The sequence below is a fragment of the Thamnophis elegans genome, chromosome 6 (genome assembly GCF_009769535.1).
Source record: "Thamnophis elegans isolate rThaEle1 chromosome 6, rThaEle1.pri, whole genome shotgun sequence".
NCBI classification, from domain to species: Eukaryota; Metazoa; Chordata; class Lepidosauria; order Squamata; family Colubridae; genus Thamnophis; species Thamnophis elegans.
In genome coordinates this window covers 35,723,826-35,742,958 of record NC_045546.1, presented here as the reverse complement: position 1 = coordinate 35,742,958, position 19,133 = coordinate 35,723,826, and the positions used below count along the sequence as shown (strand labels likewise).

General features: G+C 37.4%; 2 protein-coding genes across 4 annotated transcripts in view; one reads left to right on the top strand and one right to left on the bottom strand.

Annotated features, from left to right (window-relative positions):
• Window positions 1-325: 325 nt before the first annotated feature.
• Window positions 326-9,611, bottom strand: C6H3orf85 (chromosome 6 C3orf85 homolog). 3 transcript variants are annotated; one of them, XM_032220049.1, is made up of 4 exons: window positions 9,584-9,611; window positions 5,769-5,875; window positions 3,524-3,582; window positions 326-2,290 (listed from the first exon to the last, which is right to left on the bottom strand). In XM_032220049.1, the coding sequence occupies exons 1-4, from the start codon at window positions 9,594-9,596 to the stop codon at window positions 2,233-2,235; spliced, it is 237 nt and encodes a 78-aa protein (XP_032075940.1). In that variant the 5' UTR covers window positions 9,597-9,611; the 3' UTR covers window positions 326-2,232. The 3 variants fall into 3 exon arrangements, with proteins under 3 accessions (XP_032075940.1, XP_032075938.1, XP_032075939.1); XM_032220047.1 differs by lacking the exon at window positions 9,584-9,611 and adding an exon at window positions 6,585-6,700; XM_032220048.1 differs by lacking the exon at window positions 9,584-9,611 and adding an exon at window positions 6,585-6,700 and having other exon boundaries at window positions 5,769-5,872.
• A 753-nt stretch (window positions 9,612-10,364) lies between these two features.
• MORC1 (MORC family CW-type zinc finger 1) overlaps window positions 10,365-19,133 on the top strand; it is a 59,765-nt gene continuing 50,996 nt past the window's right edge. The window contains exons 1-5 of the mRNA XM_032220091.1: window positions 10,365-10,675; window positions 11,936-11,989; window positions 13,408-13,442; window positions 15,532-15,600; window positions 18,568-18,655. Coding sequence (XP_032075982.1) covers window positions 10,605-10,675; window positions 11,936-11,989; window positions 13,408-13,442; window positions 15,532-15,600; window positions 18,568-18,655 — 317 coding nt within the window. The 5' untranslated portion in view covers window positions 10,365-10,604. The remainder of the gene's footprint in view (window positions 10,676-11,935; window positions 11,990-13,407; window positions 13,443-15,531; window positions 15,601-18,567; window positions 18,656-19,133) is intronic.

Genomic DNA, 19,133 nt, shown 5'->3' with positions numbered 1-19,133 from the left:
ACTTCGTCCAGAGCAAAATAAGTTTTCTTTGACATTGTGCAAATGAACTAGTAAATACAAATAAATTTGAAGATACTAGCCCAGCAGATGTCTTAAGGAATTATTGTCTAGAATTGTGAATTGCATGGAAAATGATATATGACACTACTCAGTTCTTGGAGAGTGATGGAAACAGTGACAGAAGGGTAGGGAATGAATCTACCTGTTCCCATTCTTCCTCTCTGTTTAATGAGGTAACTTGCTCTTGAAGTAGTTTACCAGAACTGTTCAAAAGGATTATGCAAACATCACACACTGATGAAAATGTAGAAGGATTCTGTCATTCTTTTTTTTTTAACTGAACACCTGCTTAGTGGAATACGTACTGTGTGTAATTGAATTTTCAAAGAGATTGTTTGATTTCTCTGTTGTTTCAGTGTCATTTCAAACTTTATAGATTCTGCTACGCGACATCTATTTTTGTGAAAGATTAATATTCCCAGATAGATAAAGGTTGCACACTGATTAATCTAGAGAAACCATATGACGGAATGAGTAGGCAATATTTGCACAAAGGTTAGTTGCTGAATGTATTAAGAATTATATATGATGGAACAAAAGTGTACCTAAGGAGAAAAAATGCTTAATGAATGGTTCAACATTAACCAGGGAATAAGATAAGAATGTGTATATTTCCTTGATTATTTAAGAAACCTATAAACATACAAAAATGATTTTGGAGGTGTTAGAATTTGGTTGATTGAGGACATGAATGAACATCTACTTCATGTGCAAATGTTGCCAAATTGAATTGAATTTGGTTGATTGAGGATATGAATGTACATCTACTTCATATGCAAATGTTGCCAAATTGTTGACTCATGTGATTAGCAGCAATTGTGAGTAGAAAGCAGCCATCTCAGTACTTTGGGCAAGTCACTCTGTCTCAGCCCAACCCATCTCACAATGTGTTGTTGTTGGAAACACAGAAGGTAGAATCATTATATACACTAGTTAAACATGCAAGGATCTAAAAATTAATTTGTCAATGATAAATAACATGTTTGGCAGAGAAAATGCATGGGAGCAATTAAAAGTTATACATACATGTTAAAACTAGAAAAAGTGGATAAATGTATATACCTTGGCAGAACAGTCACTAAAGATGAGGAAAATAGATAAAGAAATATTAAGATAAGGGACATCTTGAAGAAAAGGGAAATAAAACAGGGATATAGTTGCTATTTTTGACATATATTTTTTAAAAGTTATTTTATATTTGTTGTGAACTGCAAATCACAAAGTTTATGTCTTTAAAAACATGTATGTACCATATCCCTTTTTTCTGCTTCCATAGTTTAATACAGTTCCCTTCCTAGAAGCTAAAGTAATATCAGGTCTGTAGTATGGAATTAATGGTTCTTGAAAGAAGCAAAAATAGCTGTATGTAAGAGGGTATTTTTTCTCACTTAGTTATACAGAAGTGGAAAATTTGGTATGTCAGGAAAAGCATAAATGTAAACTGAATGAAATTCAAATAGGGTACTTTCAAAAGTTATAGGGTAAACCATGGAAAAATAGGATCAAGATCCAGTGATGAATGAATGTTTTCAATATACAGATTTCTTCTTGCTTTGAATTACAGGCATCAGGATAGGCCAAGTGGTACTATATATGTAACTGGATTTTTATATGTTCACAAAAGTGAAGGAGTTATAAATGAAATGGTAGGTAAAGTCTGTGTTGTCTACATCCCTCAATTTCTCAATTAAACAATGCAGAAACAAGCAGCAGTGCTTTGTTAACATTGCACTCCCATATTGCTTCTGGCATATGGACAATTTCAAGTTAAATCTAATTTGTGGTGAACAATTCCTAAGAATAATCCAGTCCACAAACAAGATTCCAAAATCAATATTACATTCACTAGGACATTCCTCACATTGAAAAACCATAACAACTACTTTTGATTTACATATGACAATAGGTATATTTCTCATGCAGCGCCCGTTGGACAACAAATGCTATTCAAGACAACTTAAAAGTAATTTCTTTCATACAGGATAGTAGCTGAAGGCCTGGGCACTTTTTTCACAGGATATAACCTTATCTATTCCAGGACAGGATGAAGACATTTATGTTGGATCCTTGTCAATTAGACATAATAGCATCTGTCTCACACACTGATATTCCAGGAAGAATCATGTTGATTAATACCATGGACATAGATACATAAATTTTTGGAGTCACAGATCAAGCTTTATGTTCTTCCTGTTGCCATAACATATTCTTGTAAAAACTAACGTAGTCCCTGTAAAAAAACAAAATTGCTTTGTTAAAAATCATATTAAACGACGGAATACTTTTTAAAACGGTGTTTGCTTCCATTGGTCCTAAGAATAGGTGAAAAGCTAATTGTGACCATGATCCAGCCTTTGACAACTGGGAATTTTGAACAAGCTTTTTCCATTAACATAAAGACTATTGTGTCCAATTTGCTTTAGTTCATGGTGGAAATCATAACAAATGGAAAAAGCTTAACTCTGCCATACAAAATAATTTCATATAAAATAATTGTATAGTATTTATTATTCCAAGGGACGCGATGGCTCAGTGGCTAAGACACAGAGCTTGTCAATCAGAAAGATTGGCAGTTCAGCGGTTCGAATCCCTAGCCCCGCATAATGGAATGAGCTTCCATTATTTGTCCCAGCTTCTGCCAACTTAGCAGTTCGAAAGCACGTAAAAATGCAAGTAGAAAAATAGGAACCACTTTTGGTGGGAACGTAACAGCATTCAGTGCACCTTTGGCATTTAGTCATGCTGGCCACATGACCAAGGAGACAACTTTGGAGAGTGCTGGCTCTTCAGCTTTGAAATCGAGATGAGCACCGCCCCTTAGAATCGGGAATGACTAGCACATATGTGCAAGGGGAACTGTTACCTTTACCTTTATTCATTATTATTATTATTATTATTATTCAATCTATTAAAAAAGAATTTGCTTCAAAAATCATTTTAAAGCTAACAAAAAATTCCAAAAAAATTCAGTGCTCTAAAAAAGGTGTTTTCACAATTATTTGGCTAAAAGAAAGTCTGTGAATCCATAGCCTTCTACATCATAATGAAACTCTTTCCAAGATTTCATGCCAACAGTACAGAAGTCTTGCCATAGACAAATCATTGGGAATTTCTTCTCCAGGAATGCCCTGCCAACTCTTATCCCCCAGTGCCAAATTATCATCTTGTATGGCATCATGTAACACCCACAGTTCTTCATATAAGGATTCATCAGTGTAAACAAGAATTTTAAAATTCCCCATGTACTTACACAGCTATTTATTAGATTACTTAGCAATAGTTGGTTCAGATAGCAATCATTTCTAAATTACACATTTCAAAAATATTATTAAATATTGTTTTTTTTTTTTCATATAATCCATTCCATTAATCTGGTTTCATATAATCCATTCCATTAATATCCATCCCATTAAATGCTGTAAATACAGAAACTCTTTCAAAAATTTCCAATTCCATGAATTACCTGACTGTGTCCATGGAATACTGTGATGTTCTCTTCAGTAATAACCAGTATTCACTCACCTGATTAGAATAAAAATATGATTTAGTTTAACAAGGAAAAAATGTTCTAGGGATATTTATGAATATTGACAATCTCAGAGAGGCTAAAGATTATACGTCAGGCATGTAGCTCTGAACAGAAAGGCATGATATAAACTGAAAAAATAATAACAACAACTTGGACACCTTCCAGCACCCCCAAAGAAGCACATTGTCTTCTGCAATTAATGCCATCCTAGTATGGTAAATATAATTCCCAACCAGTGTGACTGGCAGGACTGCATTTATCTTTCTGCAATTTTGCAGTATTATTTTTCTTTTTCTTTTTTCTATTTTCCTTTTTTTCCTTTTCTTTCTTTCTTTCTTTCTTTCTTTCTTTCTTTCTTTCTTTCTGTCTGTCTGTCTGTTTGTCTTTCAGAGGATGAATCTGGTCTTAGTTTAATTTAGTTATTTTTTTTATTATAAAACAGAATTAACATCAACCCAACATGGAAGAAAAGGGAAGACACAATATTCCAGAGCATAGCATTGCAAAGCTAATTCTGATTTTGCATGGAAATATGGAGAAAAAACACAAACTGAGACCGCATACAACTAAGCTTAACATTTAAGTAAAATACAACATTTTCATAGAATCAGAGTAGAAAAGGAACTTAAAGATTGCTACTCTGATCTCCATGCTCAGGAAGATTCCCTGCAAAATTGAATTGAATGAATAAATATAGCATTTCTGATAAATGGCCATTACATGTCTGTTTCCATGAAAAGCAAATGCACCACACAATGTGACAATCTTTTCTTCTGGCTGACAACTCGTACAATCAGAAACTTTCTCCTGACTTCTACTCTAATTCTACTTCCACATAGTTTTAATTCATTTGTTCTACTCCTGTGCCCTGGGGCAACAGAGACTAAGTCTACTTTTCTTTCTGGGTGAACATGCTTCTTAATATTTCATCCCCAGAAAGATATTTCTATAATTGCTATATTAGGGGAAACTATTTCTTAATGCCAGTGAGAAATAAATAAAAAATTACAGGGGTGAGAAGGTTAACAAATTATTCATATTCATATTCATATTCATATTCATATTCATATTCATATATATATATATATATATATATATATATATATATATATATATATATATTTGTGTGTGTGTGTGTGTGTGTGTGTGTATGTATGTATGTATGTATGTATGTATGTATGTATGTATGTATGTATGTATATAAAATAAAGGCTTTACATTCACCAAATTAGATTGCACTATATTCTGATTTCTTTCTGATTTCTGATTTTTTAGAAACCCTCATTTTCTACTCAATTACCGAAAGTGAATATATGATCGTTTTCTTTTTTGCACAGCTTAAGACTGGAGAAACCGTTCTTATACACCCAAAAAAGCATTAACTAGTTAAACATAAGCATCATAATTTAAATCCCTTGGTACCAGACCCATCCTAGATAAATTCTGGTTATAAAACAGGATCTTCAGACTGAGAGTTCTGAAATGTTTTTGCAATTCTGCCTAAAAAACTTATTATTTTAATATTTCTGGATATCATGGAAGAGAAAAATTAAGTAGATCCAAAGTCCTATAAATAATCTCTGATGAACTCTACTTTTTAAATCATGCTAGTATCTCAGGAAAATTTTGATTGTGAATGGGAGTATGTCAGGGGTGGTATTCAGCTAGTTCTGACAGGTTCTAGAGAACCGGTAGCAGAAATTTTGAGTCATTCGAAGAACCAGCAAATAGACTGGCCCTACCCCTGCTGCCTCCTAGCCTCCCAGCTGATCTTCTTTTGTTGCCCTGAACAGGAGAATGGAGCTGGAAAGCAGGTTAGTGGGATGGGGAGGGAATGGGGATTTTGCAATAACTTTCCCCCAGGAGTGGAGAGGGAATAGGGATTTTGCAGTATCCTTCTCCTGCCACACCCACAAAGCCAACCACACCCATAAAGCCACAGCCGCAAAACCGGTAGTAAAAAAAAATTGAATCCCACCACAGGAGTATGGTGTTATGTTTCAAACCCCAGCCAGCCCTTGAACTGTCTGCATTATTTTAGATTAGGTTTTTTTTTTCTGGTCAAGTCTTCATCACAAGGTTTTAGGCCAGCATCCAGCCTTAAGCTCCCCCAGGGAAAAAGTGAATTAGAAATTGAGTAATAAACATAGATTTTAAAGATGTTAAAAAAGGTCGGTACCTGTTCAGACACTGTAACTGCATGCCAATTGGCTGGGTAGGGTATCCTTTTAAGTCCTAAAAATTCATTATCTTCTTCTTGAGAGAAAAATGGTAGTCCCCAAGCTTCTGAAACGACAAAGCCACAGGCTTGACAGTTATGGGTTTGGAGCATAAACAAAATCTAAAATATTCTGCTGTATGCCAGATTTCTCTAATCTGATGATCTTCAGATATGCTCTACCACGGCATCTGCGTGGAGGCAATTGACATATGTGTCATGTAGGGGTCATCACACAAATGACATGAATTATGTATGTTCCATCAATCATAGGTAATGCCATAATACATATCCCCTCATTGGGCCTTTTCCTGGATGCTAGATTCTACTCATATCTTTTGGTCACACCAGCTAATGGTCTGACCAAATTATCACATAACATAATGAAAAATGTAGTTATACTTCATGTTAGTTATATTCCAGAGTACCATGCGAAGGAAAAAGTTTTTAATATTTTAATATTACTAAGCATGATATTGTTGGAAGAAATGTCAATATCAGTATTTAAGTACAATGACAATAAATATTATACTTATATTTATTAGATTGCATTTTATAATCCTATTAGCATTCCAACCTCAAAACAAACATTATTTTGAAAGAAAAAAATACATCTCATCTGAGTCACCATAACTTCCAGTTGCAATCAATTATAGCCATTGAATTTTATAGGTTTAAGAGCACTTTCATGCAGTTCTTCCTGAATCTCAGTAATTCATTCAAGCAAAATTAATATGCATATCTCAAGAACAAGTATAATGTGTTTTAAAAGCTTACCTGTAAGCAAAGCAACACAGGTCACCACATAAAGCGTTATAATACTCATGGCGACTTCTCTGGCTTGGAATAGTAAAAATTGTATCCTTTTGACCATTTGATTCCCTTTGCTTTATCAATCATTTACTCTGTGTCTGAACAGTTGTGCAGAAAGAGGGCAGAGTCCATTGTTACATTTTCATGTTCCATCGACCTCTCTGTGCCCTTTAGACTTTCTTACATGGAAGTTTTGATTCACATAAGACATGTTTTTCCCCTTCTTTGAATGGACACTGGACCCATTAAACTTTAAACTTTATTGCAAACACGTTTCCAGTATTTTTGCCTTGTGAGCAAAGCTGGGAGAAACTACATTCCTTCTTGAAATGAGGACAAATATGGTCCCCTTTTTCTGTTCCCCAATGTAAGGAAACTATAGACAACATCCTTCAGTGTTGGTGCTTCTCTTCTACAGCTACCTAGGTTAGATTAGGTTAGGATAACTTAAGGAATCTTCTTTCCATATCCTCCTACCTGATCATCATTCCACGACCCGAGGATGTGCAGGCAGATTTCTATCAGCATCTCTACCTGTCATCTGCCTTCCAAATTTATTATTGTGCAACTACATACTAAGCCAATATGGATATTAAGCAAGCATGGAGTGGAGAAGTTTACAATCAAGCTATTAAGAGCATGCCATTAAAAAAAATATATTTTAAAACAATGGCTTGAATATTTTTGAGGTTTTTTTCATGTGGTAAATTGGGGAGGGCAACTTGTAGCTTTAAGACATCTTGTAATCCTTGGGTAATTTTAGCTTCCTCACCAAGATTCATGAAAGGATTTTGTCAGAACTAATCACTTCTTTGAACCAGTTTGCATTAATACAACTGGTTTCTACACTTCCGCTGTCCTACTTACAGTAGTGGGTTTCAATTTATTTTACTTCCGGTTTGCTAGTGCCCATGCGCACATGACTCTTCTGTGCATGCGCAGAAGCATCTGGGTGGGTCGGCAGAAGCTGGACATTATGGCTCTTTACCAAATGGGTGCTTCGAATCCAAGCATTTATCAAAAGGAAGCAACCCTTCCATGATCTTTAATATTTAGACCAGGGGTATCAGAACTATGATTTGTAGACTGATTCCCAGAATTCCTTGAGCTCAGATCTAGATCATTCAACAACCAGCTATCCTGGCTAGGGAATTCTGGGAGTTGAAGTCCACACATGCTACATTAAGGAACACTAATCTAGACCTTGCCTCAGACAAGACAAGGCCAAAGTCAGAGGAAAAAGGATGTTCTTATGTATTTTGGTGTTTGACCCCACCTTTGATTAAATCCATTTACCAAGGATTACTCAGCAAATTATCCTGAGTAATATAGGTCATGTATAGGAAAAAAACCCTATTAAAATAGGTCAGAATATAGCAATTGTTATAGATATTACAATTGTGAATGCTTTGAAAATAATACAGAAAATTGGCCTTGGCCCTTGTCAGTGTGGAGCTTCCGGAGCTCTTCAAAGCAGCCATGGTTTTTGAATCTGCTTTGAAAGGATGCTTCAGGCATATCTCTGCTCTTTTCAAAAATCCTCTTTTGAATCATTTTCAAAGTATATATGTATCCATACCAGGTGTCTTTTTTTCTCTCACTGAATATTGTGAAAGAAATTCCACACAGGTTATGGAAAATATGCGAGAAGGATCTCGCATCCTGCTACATGAATCTGATGTCTGAAATAGTCCTAAAAATTCTCAATTCTTAGGAAAGATATGCTATGGTACCAGTAAGGGAGTCTTTTAGCCTTTTGCATTGACAAGATACAAATGGAAGTCTTCTTTCATCATACAAAAAATAAAAAATAAACAACCAAATGTCAAGTGTTACTTTGCACTGCAAATGCATTCATTTGCCAGCAAATAATAGTTGTTTTCTTTATTACATAAAAGTGGAGATGAAAGGGGTCGTTTCTGTTATATATGCAAATGTTCCATGTTACCAGCTCTCTGATTGGCTGGTCATTTGACAGTTGCTTTGGGCTCGAGTATAAATACCCTGACAGTTGCAAGGACGTTTTGAATCGCTTGTCATCTCGCAATAAACATCTTACTCTCTGATTCCATGGCTCCTGCGTCTTTCCCACAACACATATATAACACTGGCGACGAGGATGGGATTGAATGCGATTCCGCAGAGCCTGGAAAACAACAACGAACACTAAGCCACTCGCAACGCAACCAAGCAAACGCGAATGGAAAATACTTTGAAGACCTGTCAGAGCTGCAGCAGCAGTTGCCACTGCCTCAGGTTTCGCCTCCGATCAAGCCAACCTGAGTAGATCCACAGGCACGGACTCCTTCAGTCAAAGGGACGGGCAACCTATGCTTAACCTTGGCTGGAGCCGTCGCCTCTGCTCAGGGATGAGCTACGAATCGCGTTGGCTCAACCGTGGCTGAAGCTGCCTGACTGCCTGCCTCTCTGCCGAGAAGATCTACCAGACACAACTTTAGAGACTGTCCGGTCTACTGTTTGCTACTGTTACAAACGGTATTGTTGCAATAAACAGATACTGTTGCCTAAGAAGCTGCCTGCAATAAACGGTTACTGTTGCCTAAGAAGTCCACCTGCATTACAAAGCTGCCTACCTCCCAAGGCCACCTGCCTTACAAAGCTGCCTGCCTCCCAGCTCCACCTTCTGCAAGGTTTACACGCTGACTCCACTGCTGACCAACAACCGGGAGAAGCGAGGCCTGGCGCTGGACGGGAAGCTGAAGCACGAGGACACCAATCTGCCTCCAAAAAAACCAAAGTTACCGACAGGCTTGGACTTTCTTTGCACACAAAGCAAATAACTGGGGGGGGGGGGGGGAAGGAGTGTTATATATGCAAATGTTCCCTGTTACCAGCTCTCTGATTGACTGGTCATTTGACAGTTGCTTTGGGCTCGAGTATAAATACCCTGACAGTTGCAAGGACGTTTTGAATCGCTTGTCATCTCGCAATAAACATCTTACTCTCTGATTCCATGGCTCCTGCGTCTTTCCCACAACACATATATAACAGTTTCAGCCACCAAATACAACATGTTTCTCACCAAAGGAATTTGAATCAAAGAAAGATTGAGGGATGGCTTTTCCTTCACTGTTTGAAAGAGGAGCTGTTTCTCTAGATCAGTGATCCCCAATCTTGGCAACTTGAAGATTTCCAGATTTCAACTCCCAGAATTCCCCAGCCAGTCCAGACATCTTCAAGTTGCCAAGGTTGGGGAACACTGCTCTAGATAATTGAATCTAGAGAATGGCAATTACAATTCCTAACTGTTAGATCTTCCAATATGTATGCTTTTTTCAGAGGAGCTGCAATTCACTTAACTGCAAGCCATCATCTCTGAAGCTGCCATTTGAAACGACGGGTTTGGCTACAATGTCGTTCAGTCTTATTTACAAACCACCCAAGTTCCAATGCACCTTACTACAGATATGATGGGATGGCGGGGCAGGGGCGGGTTGTTGTGAACGCGAGCTTTGAGTCACTCGACCCCTGGCCGCCTGTCTGAAGAAATCCCTGCCGTTTTCTTGGCAACCATTTTGGACGCAGTTTACTACTACTACTAGGTTGAAAGAGAGTAACTAAGTTGGCATTGTGCCTAAATCAGACTCCCAGATAGCAGCCTAGCGCCTTAACCACTACACTAAACTTGCTCTCTGTGATAAGAGTATAACGATTATTTACGCCCGCTAAAAGTGATTGTGGTTGATGAGAATTACTGTACATAGTAATGAATAAGTCGTCCCGTACTGTAGTTTGGACTCCTAAAGTTTCGCCGGCCGCACGTTGCTCGCAAGGTTGTTCACATCGCTATCTCCACAAGAGGGCGCCTACAGTCCGTCTCTCTCTAGCTCTCTCTTGCCCTTCCTTGTGCCGTAGCCCTTTCGCAGCCACGCCCTGGTCGCGCTGCGTTGTGCGTGGGCGGCGAAAGAAGGAGTTGGTTCTGTTGTTGACTCTGTTCGGGGCTGCTTCTCCTTGGCAGCGCCGATGGCCGAGGCGGCTCTTTATGGGAGTCTCTGTAGGGCGGAGTTAACGCTGGATTTTTTGCATGCAAACTCGTGAGTGAGACAAGAGGCAGCCACTTTTTGGGGCGTCGGTACCTTCACTAGGCTCTGCCTTCAATGGGCAGTAAGGGGCGGGGAGTCCGTTTTCTTGAATAATACGGATAACTGCAGGACGGCTCCCTTTTCTATAAAAAATCTTCCATTCTTTAAACCCGAGGAATAATGACATTACAAAAGCGCGGGTCAAACGGTTGTCCAAGAGTTTTTCAAACTGGGAAATCCAGGGAGTTGGAAGTCCACACATCTTTAAAATGTCCCAAGAATGGAAAACACTTTTAACTAGACAAACAGAGGGCAGGGAGTTGTTTCTGTACCGTTCCGCATGAGGGGTTTGCTTGGGAATGAGTCCTACTGGTTTCGATGGAATAAAAGTTCCCGAACTTGTGTTATCCTATAGATGGGTACTTTCGCCAGCACACAAAACTTTTGGGGATTACATCTTTTAGGCCCGCGATATTTCATGATAATAAATGCTTTAAGAAGTTGTGTCTTAATACCGAACAGAGTTGCATGTTTTATACATTAAGATTATTAAGTACTACTACTCGGGTCAACGGTAAGTCCTCTTGCCTTTGGTGGTAATTATCAGGTAACTAGGAACAGGTTTTTAATTTTAGGCAATGACATCCTAGGGAACCCAGTCAATCTGCATTGTAATCATTAATCAGATTGGTTAGAAACAAATCTAACAGTAAATCTGAAAATGAAAGAAGTAAGATCAATCACGAATAAATAAAGATCAAGAATAAACCAGAAACATTAAAAGAAATGTTGAAGATCTGTAAGGTTCAATTAAAAAGGCATGCCTTTTCCCCTGTCCTAAACTTAGTGTTTGAACTAAGCATGTGGTCCCTGTTCTTGTCTGCTAGTTAGGGGTGTATCTTACAATTTATGATGATCATATTTTATGATTATGATCATGATTTATCACTTGTTGCTTTTAGATACACTGAGAGCTTATGCACAGGAGACAAATTCCTTGTGCATCCAATCACGCTTGGCCAATAAAGAATTCTATTTTGCTATGGCATATAGAAAATTGATTGCTATTACTTTCCCACATAAGCACCAATATCTCTCAAAGCAGTATTTATCTCCCCCCACCTTCCCTTTTGACTTTTTCATCTTTCAAAATCTGTGGGGTTCTAACACACTCCAAATCCTTTTTTTGTATTGCCATTTTCTGCATGTGTAATTCATCCCTGCGTTTTCTTGCTTCTTTTGTGTTAAAATTACCTTAATGCTTCTTTCTAGCACAACACACGACTTCGTTTTTGGAGCAATAGCTGAATTGATTGACAATTCACGGTAAATATGTTGCTTTTAAAGTCCATGTTTTATAATAAGCTACACTTTTCATTCTGGTACCTGAGTGCCTTTCCCAGTGGCCTGTTTTTTGCTATTTTATTTTTTCCCCAATTTAGACAATAATAATATGGATTCTTAGACCAGCTTCATTCAGATTTTGCATCAACAGAACAGCAATGGCTGAAAAACTGAATAAAGCCAATGTCTTCTATAGCCTTCTCCAATACTTTGCATTTAGATGGGTTAGGTTTTTTTAAAAATATCCAATATTATTTTGGCTGGGTGGGAGTTCTAGCAATTGACATTCCACCATGCCTGTAGTGGGAATCTTGCTCTACTGCAATAGTAGCTACTTACTGTACACCTGAAGGCTGGACCTTCTCACTGAGTCAGGAATTCAGGGACTGGATCCTTCCAACCCTGATAATGGAGCTTCTGGCCAAGGTGGTATGGACTGATAAAAAAAAATCTAATTGGTTGTTTCTTTTGCTTCATTTAATTAAATGCTGTTATTTAAGAAATCAGCTTTAGTCTTGTATATCTCTCTTGTATATAGTGAACCTTCTTAAGGCTTATTTACTACACTTCTAACTGCAGTTTCTGGCTGATGTACAAACTAGTAAAAACTATTATTGAACATGAAACTAACCCAGAAAAGGCACAATAGGCAATATAAAATAATCAGCCATGAGGATGATAGTAAACAAAACATCATTCTTATTTTTCAATGCCCTTATAAATTGTAGGAATGGGAGTTCATGTCAAATTAACTGCAAGTTCACTTCCCCAATGCTATTTTTTGTGTGGTTGTTTTCACCATAGAACTGCTCACATTATGTGCCAAGTGCACTGACATTTCTTTAAAAACTACCTTTGAGTTTGGCAGAGCAAACCAGTACCCCTTTCAGTATATCTCAACATAGTCAAGTTCTTGTGATACAGTTGGGCAGGGTAAATAGATGCAAGAGGAAGATAGCTCTCTTTTTGGTTTGCTTGCTCAGTCTTAGCATTGTTTTTTTTTTAAACAATCATTTAATTTCTCCAGATTGGGAAAATGGAGGGCTGAGGGGTAAAAAATCTTTTGGCCTCTTTTTCTGGGGTTTGAACTAGAATTCTAGATGTAGATGGGAGAATTCAGTCTACAGCGCAGTCCCAATACTCCAATTCTTTTGCCTCTCTGTATGTTTAATCCACTGGTTTGGTGGGCTTATAACTTACACTTTATTGTAGCTATTCAATTAAATTTTATTGTGTTTTTATTTTGCCGTTCAGTGGCAATTCATATTAATATGAATTGATACAATTTAAACTAGAGTTTTCTGCATTTCCAGGACATAAATTCTAAGTAAAAAGGTAATACTTATTATTACTCTTGTGTTTTGCTTTTAATATTTTGAATATCTAAACAATATTTTCAGAGATGCTGGTGCCACAAGACTTGACATTTATACTGGTGAGTTCTATATAAATACTCTAGATATTAAATATGTACTTTTCAGTGACTTCTTTCCTTGATTGCATTGTTTTATTGAATACTGCATTAAAGTTACATTAGCTCCCTTGTGATTTGGAAGGTTTCTTTCTTTCTATTTAACAAGGCCTTTACCTGGGTAGAAGTTATAATGATGTTCCTGTCTTTAACCCAAGGTCTGGTAGCATATATCTTTTTATATACATATACATACATGTACACATACATATGCAGGCACACATACAATGCATTTACTGAGTATAGATTAATGAGAAAAAAATGAATTTCAGTTGTACAATCAGGCTGCAGCATAACAAAATTGGCAAAAGTGTAGGGGATCTGAATACTTTATGAATGCACTGTATACACCTGTGATGGTGAACTTATGGCACGCCTGCCAGAAGTGGCACGCAGAGCCTTCTCTGTGGGCATGCGTGCCATCATCAGCTGCTCCTCTGGTTTCTGGTGCACACATGCATGCCAGCCAGCTAGTCTTCATGGGCATCAGAGTGCCAGAAAACAACCTGAAAAATGCCCAAAAAACAGGCTGTTTTGAGGCCAGTTTTGGGCCTTTTTGAAGGCCATTTTCAGGCTGGTTTTAGGCTGGTGTTCGGGTTTTTTTCCAGTGCTCCAGCGCCTGCAAAGAGCAGCTGGCCTGAAACCAGCCCTAAAACCAGTCTGAAACTGGCCTGAAATACATCCAAAAACCAGGGGATTTTTGGGGCTGTTTTCTGGGGCATTTTCGGGCAAGTTGGTCTTCGTGGGCACTGGAGTGCTGGTTGGGAAATGACCTGAACACTACCTGAAAAACTGCCTGGAAATGCCCCCCAAAATGGCCTGAAAACAGCCCCCCAAATGGTAAAAAAACAGGGATGTGTGCGCCGGCCAGCTGGTCTTCCGTTTTCCAGCACTCCGGTACACACGCATGCATGGACGTTCCAGTTTGGGCACTGAGTGCCGAAAAGGTTCACCATCACTGGTATACACACAAACACATACACCCAGAGAGAGAGAGAGCTTGGCTTATAAATAAATAATCGTTTATTAAACGGTAATACATACAAATGTAAACATGATAAAACTAATCTGGTACTTGTTGGTTTGTTTATCAACTAGAAGAAAGAGAAGGTAAAGATCTTACATATATGGGGATGAGGGAAAGAAAAAAATCATACTGAATTTGATGGCATACTAAGCATGTTTTGGCTAAATATGAGAGAGGAATGTGCAGTCTTTTATTCTCTGAGGACTTCAGTTGTCTTTTGAGTAGTGTGTTAATTCCATAAAGTGGGCATTACCAGAAACGGCTCCATTTCATTTAACTTGGGCTTCATTATAATTAAACTAACTAAACCTATTTGTTAGACTTATTCCTCATGTGTTTTTCTCCCTCTGCTAATTTATAATTTTATATCAACTTTTAGATGGTTGCCGGGGTGGTGGTGGTGGTGAAGTGTGGTATAGCCTAGGCTTTATAGGGATGCATAGAGTTTGCTGCAGCTTATTTGAGATTAAGTAGATGCGCAATATTGGCCAGAAGAAAATTTAATTTATTTAAATTTAAGCCATTGCTGAAGAAATGGAAATAACTTTATTGCAAACTTCAGCATAAAGTTATAAAAAATAGGGAAGAGATCAATAAGAAGAAATGGAAATTATTACAACCTTCAGCATAAAGTTATAAAAAATAGGGAAGAGATCAGTAAGTTCCTTGGATCAATCAATAAGTTCCTTGGATTTCTTTTCCCTCTGATTCCCTCCTCCCATGTTTTTTTTTTTCATATAAGCCCTGCCACTTCTGAAGGGGGCAGAGAAGTGTGCAGGTAAGGCGACATACCACCTACCTTTTCTATATGCCTGGTTGGCTTTCTCTAAAACACGATTTTTCAACCGTGGCAACTGTAAGACATGGATTTCAACTTCCAGAATTCCTCACTCAATTATCTGGCTGGGGAATTGTTGGGGTTGAAGTTTACATGCCTTAGTTGCCAAAGTTGAAAAAATCCACTACAGATACTACTGTGGAGGGAACTAAGAACAAAACTTCTCTTTTCCATGTGTTCTCTTTCAGTGAAAAATGATAACCTGCGGGGAGGATTTATCCTGTGCTTTCTAGATGATGGATGTGGCATGTCCCCTTGTAAGTACTATTTCCTTGAACATGAGTGTGGTGCCATGGTTTCAGAGTCATATTTGGTTTGTGGACCCATGGGAAATGGGAAAGAAAGATCCATGTTCTGCTATCAATTCAGCCATAATTTTGATTGGACATGTTGACCTAGACATGGTTTTTAACCATAGCTGCCTTCCTCAATAATGTTGTGAATAAAAAGACAGGTACATTACCTTAAGTTGTGGAATGAAAGATAGGATTTGCGTATGAAAAGTAGTTCTTTTCAGCCTACAAATTTGACTAAAGACTCACAAACAGACTTGAACAAGAGAAAACTCTCTCTGCAACTCCAGATGGTATTCCCATGGCTCATTTCTGGATTTCGCTATGAAACAACTTAAAAAGAAAAATATTGTTATGTTTTATGCTCTAAATGAGCGGAACCTTATTTAGACATTATAATCTTAGCACAAGTGTAAAAATAATCCTTTTTAAAAAAAATAGAGCTGTGGATGGCCACAACCGCAGCTACATGATCCCATGATTCTTAGAGATCATCATCTGAAGGGAAGAGAATCTCACTGAAATAGAAGAGACAGGGAGCAAATAATGAAAGCAGCACTGATTTGTAGCAATGTTGCTTTCAATCTAATGAAAGCTTCCAATCCTGCAGATGCCTTTGCTCTGACAATAAAAATCACAAGTTTAATTATAAGCATTATTATAAAGACACATTACACATCATCAGTAAATGTCTTAAAAAGCAACCTGCTCAGTTCCAGAGAGGGGTTGCAGGTAGTCCTCAACCTATGACCACAATTGAGCCCAAACTTTATGTTGTTAAGTGAGAAATTTGTTAAGTGACCTTTGCCCCATTTTATGACTTTTTGCCACATTTCTTAAGTGATTCACTGCAATTGTTAAATTAGTAACAGGGTTGTTAAGTGAATTTGGTTTCCCCATTGACTTCGCTTGTCAGAAGGTTACAAAAGGAGATCACATGACCATGGAACATTGTAACCGTCATAAATGTGAGTCAGTTGTCAAGCATCCAAATGTAAATCACATGACCATGAGGATGCTACAACGGTCATAAGTTTGAAAAATGGTCATAAGTCACATATTTGGTGCTGCTGTAACTTTGAATGGTCACTAAAACTGTTCTAAGTTGGTGACTACCTGTATTTATAGGAACTTTCTTCTATTTATGGAAGTTCAAATTTGAAAAAAAATATATGGCGGAGGCAGTGTTCAAAGGGAGCCTTAACATTTCTAAACATGTTAAAGATAAAGCTCATTTTTTATTTTTGTCACAGATATTTTTCTAGTCCCCAGATCAGTCTGATAGCTCTTTCTACCTTTATAATATCTTTGCAAGGCATGGTGCACAAAATACTTAATAACAGTCATAGAGAATCCCATTTTTCAGTTTCATCTGACTCTGTCATGTTCTATGCAAGGTGATGGCAAACCTGTGGCATGCATGCCACAGGTGGCACACGAAGCCATATCTGAGGGCACGCAAGGCATTGCCCTATGTCAGCTCCAGCGCGCATGTGCTTGCTGGCCAGCTGATTTTCGGCATTCCGGAGGGTGGGGGGGAAGCCATTTTCCTCCTCCCCGGGCTTCAGGAAAGCTTCTAGAGCCTGTGGATGGCAAAAAATGGGCCTACCAGAAGTCTGAAGGCTTCAGTGAGGCCTGCACGCAAGCACAGGGAGGAGCATGGGGTGTTGCCTGTGCATGCACCGGGGGGGGGGCATTTTCCTCCTCCCCAGGCTTCAAGAAAGACTCCTGGAGCCTGGGGAGGGCACAAAATGGCCCAACAGGCCTACTGGAAGTCCAGGGGCTTTCGTGAGGCCTGCGTGCATGCACGGAGGATTGTGTACACATGCGTGGGAGGCATTGCATTATGGATGTAGGTGCACATGCACATGCTATCGCGCATCTGCACCCTTTTGGCACCCAAGAAGAAAAACGTTTACCATCACTGTCCTAGGTTAACCCTAAAAATTAAAGGAAAATAAGATTTAGACTATTTCATAACATGGGGACTATTCTATAAATGGTTAAATGACAAATATTGAGGCTAGAGGAGTGGAATTAGGTGAAATATGGTTTATAGGAGAAAAAAAACAGGAGTAAATATTTTTGACGGTTATATAATCTATAAAATAATGGGAGATAATATATGTTATAATATGATTGATGTTATCACATATTTGTTTATATATTACTGCACATTTGTGTGTATGTGTTTGTATGTATGTGTGTTTGTATGTATGTGTGTTTGTATGTATGCGTGTATATGTGTGTGTGTTTGTGTGTGTGTGTTTGTGTGTGTATGTATGTATATGTATGTATATATGTTAACACATCTGCCTTAGAGGCAATACAGCACAAGCTCGATTCCCAGTAAGGGTATGGCTAGCTGATGAGAGCTAAATAGCTTGAAATAGATCTATACTAGTCTCCCTTTATTTATTTATCAGCACAAATATAACATATATATATATATATGATCATAACGACAATGATGATGTTTGTATGCTTTGCTATGCTCAACATAGAAAGCTAATGAATGATATAATACAATAAAAATATTTTTTTTAAAAGAAATAGAGATAAATCTGCTATGTGAAGGCATACTGAATATAAGAAATCTAACTTTGTAAACCAATAGTTTTTGACACGTTTCTTGGACTAGAAAAAGTTGCTAAAGACCATAGTGATGAAGGACCAAGATATTAAGTTCAGATTGTCATATATTGGGTTTGAATGTCACATATTATAGCCACTGGGTAAGTAATTTGAAATAAGACATAATCTTTTAAGTATGGACCTATAACATATATAGATAATATCTACTTTAGACAATTAATGAAGTATATTATACAATCTAACCAAATTTTAAATGTTAGAATATGGTTTGTTTTTTTTAAATATGCACTAACAGGAAATTTGAACATTTGATACTATGTCATGAACTTATTTTAGATGAAGCTACAGATATTGTATATTTTGGAAGATCTTCTAAGAGAAAAGACCCTAAAATGATTGGACGTTATGGCAATGGACTGAAATCGTAAGACTGACTTCTTTCAACATTTTATTATATCATTTTTGTTCTGGTTGTCTCAAAGTACAGGAAGAAATATATAAAATGCCAAAGTTTTGCAGGTTATGTGCTAGAAAAATAAACTTTTGCACCAAATCTAACAGTAACTACTATCACTGATAATATCTTTATTACATACATATATTACATACAAACCTATGCAAACTCGTGAAGCAATATATAAGCAATGCTGTTATATTTGGAAAAATGTTTTATTTAAAATAGGTAACAAATGTATTTATGTACATAAAAGAAAGTTGCAGTCAGTGTGAAAGCAAAATAGATTTTATGTTATATTGCTGCAAAATACGATGATAACCTTGACAACATCAACAAAGCAAAACATAGTTTTCATTGTTCCATAAATAATGGGGGGGGGAAGCATTAATAGATATACTAATTTGGTTTTTAAAAAAAACAAAATCCAAGGCCAGTTTATCATAAA

What these genes read in the sequence shown, in the direction of transcription:
- C6H3orf85 (XM_032220047.1), bottom strand. Translation starts at nt 6,681, where the DNA reads ATGGTCAAAAGGATACAATTTTTACTATTCCAAGCCAGAGAAGTCGCC. An exon ending in CTGTGTTGCTTTGCTTACAG is followed by an intron (nt 5,876 to 6,584) that starts GTAAGCTTTTAA and finishes TTGTCGTTTCAG; the next exon opens with AAGCTTGGGGACTACCATTT. An exon ending in TATTCCATGGACACAGTCAG is followed by an intron (nt 2,291 to 3,523) that starts GTAATTCATGGA and finishes GTTTTTTTACAG; the next exon opens with GGACTACGTTAGTTTTTACA.